Source organism: Thunnus thynnus, unplaced genomic scaffold, assembly GCF_963924715.1.
Source record: "Thunnus thynnus unplaced genomic scaffold, fThuThy2.1 SCAFFOLD_121, whole genome shotgun sequence".
Lineage (NCBI taxonomy): Eukaryota > Metazoa > Chordata > Actinopteri > Scombriformes > Scombridae > Thunnus > Thunnus thynnus.
In genome coordinates, this window is record NW_027095911.1 from 1 (window position 1) to 2,000 (window position 2,000).

At 44.4% G+C, this 2,000-nt stretch overlaps 1 protein-coding gene across 1 annotated transcript; it reads left to right on the top strand.

Annotated features, from left to right (window-relative positions):
• Positions 1-57: 57 nt before the first annotated feature.
• LOC137178774 (leucine-rich repeat-containing protein 17-like) lies at positions 58-1,997 on the top strand (the record flags this gene model as incomplete). The annotated part of the gene is made up of 2 exons (XM_067583994.1): positions 58-440; positions 1,713-1,997. Coding segments are annotated over exons 1-2 (558 nt in total), but the record flags the coding sequence as incomplete, so codon positions are not given.
• Between the last annotated feature and the right edge of the window lie 3 nt (positions 1,998-2,000).

Below are 2,000 nucleotides of genomic sequence, written 5' to 3' on the forward strand. Positions count from 1 at the left end.
CTTTGAAAATTCACATCCCTCTCTGTCTTCCCTTATTTTTCTCCTCATACACACAGCTGTGACTGGCCTCCTACGTCCTGTGACACCAATCTTCTGACAGCAGTCTTCAAAGGTTGACCTGATTACCAAGAGGCCTCCCTTCCTCTCCTCATCTCTCCTTTCCCATCATGCGTCTGATCACCACCCTCCTCCTCTTGCTGCTCCTCCGGTCAGCTGAGCCCCGGAGAGGCCCTAGGTCAAGGGCTGTGGAGAGGGGCGCCAGGGGCCGTGTACGGGGCAGAGGCAGGGCCGGGGTCATGAGGCGTCAAACTCAGGAGTGTAAGGAGTACATGGAGGCAGGAGAGAAGTACCTGGACTGCCAAGACAGGCAGCTGACCACCGTGATGCAAGACTGGCCCAAAGATATTCACCACCTGCTGCTGGCCAGAAATAAGATTCAGGCAAGTGTAGACATGCATGGTGTAAATATAAATATATAAGACACAGACCACCTGCTACAGTCCAGATATAAGACTCAACTAACCATAACTAACAGATTCTGAGAATGTCCAGTATAGCTTTTTGTAACAAATGAGGCTGTCTGCATCAATTTTCTGCAAATTAGTGTCTCAAGCCTCTTACCCTGTTTCTAAACGCAGCCAGTTTGTTGATACCATCAGCATCTGTGAACTATTCATTTGGTGTCGGGATCAAAGACAGAATTTTTTGCTGTGTGTGTGTGTAGGGTTTTCCATGTCTTGAGCAAGTATACAGGATGTGTGTTCGCTGGTTTTGAGAGCAGCAAAACAAAATGCTTTGCCAGCAAGGTAATAAATAATGACAAATGAGTTATAAACACTGGACAAATTAGTGAAAAATGAGTATAATTACGCTTTACTTTCTCCCATTCAGGTTCAAAGAGTTGAATTGTTGAATGTATTAGCAGTGAGGGAAAGAATGAAGAAAGTCCATTATATTTTATTTTTAGCTGTGTCATTGACCTTGTTGGATTTGGCATAAAATCATGAAATATTCAAAATGCATGAATTAAATCTGCAATTTGAGTATTAAAGCTACAACCTGCAATCTTATTTAATTTTATTTATAATATTTTTGAATTAACAATGGGTCTAACGATTACATGAAATGTTAAATATGTTGTTCATAGCGCCAAACCCGCAGAGAATTATCATCAGTTTCAAAGAGTGTTTTAGCGTCTTTTAGCTGATTGTTTTGGCTTTACAGCACAGACTTTGGTGTTTTGGTTCACTCTCACTGCTCTCATAAGCCCAGCTTCCACAAACAGCTGGCAGATGTTTTCAGCTAAAAAAGCTCTTAAAAGCCTATAACCTGCCCAGCAGACAGAAAAACTGCTAGTGATGCTAGTCTATCTTACAACAGCAGTTAGAGTGGTGATATGTTGTCATAGAAATTGCCAAGATATTGTTGTCATAGACACAAAACTCACGCACAGTGTTTTTTTCTCTCACTGCACATGCGCTTCATCTCTGTGCTTGCCAGCGCCCTGACAGAGAAAAACGCTATATGGACACACGCCCTGAACAGTCAAATATTTCCCTCAGGAGTTGTTAAAATGCAAAAACAAACTTTAAGGAGAGTGAATATTGAACTTAAATTTGTCAAGTTATCAGAAACAACGCATTACAAACATGGCCGAAGATATCTTATGACAGCAAACTGACAAAACTAACGCTTCACATTTCCCCCTTTAGGTTTTGAGGGACAACATGTTCTCCCAGTTCACCCAGCTGAGGAGCCTGGACCTCCAGCAGAACGACATCTCCATGGTGGAGGAGCGAGCGTTCAGCGGCCTCTCCCAGCTCACCACCCTGCTCCTCCAGCACAACAGACTGAAAACAGCCTCCGAGGAGGTCCTGCTCCCTCTGCCCCGACTTACCTACCTCCGTCTCTATGACAACCCCTGGAGCTGCCACTGCTCATTGGACAGCCTGGTCACAACCCTGCAGGTGCCTAGCAACCGCAACCTGGGCAACTACGCC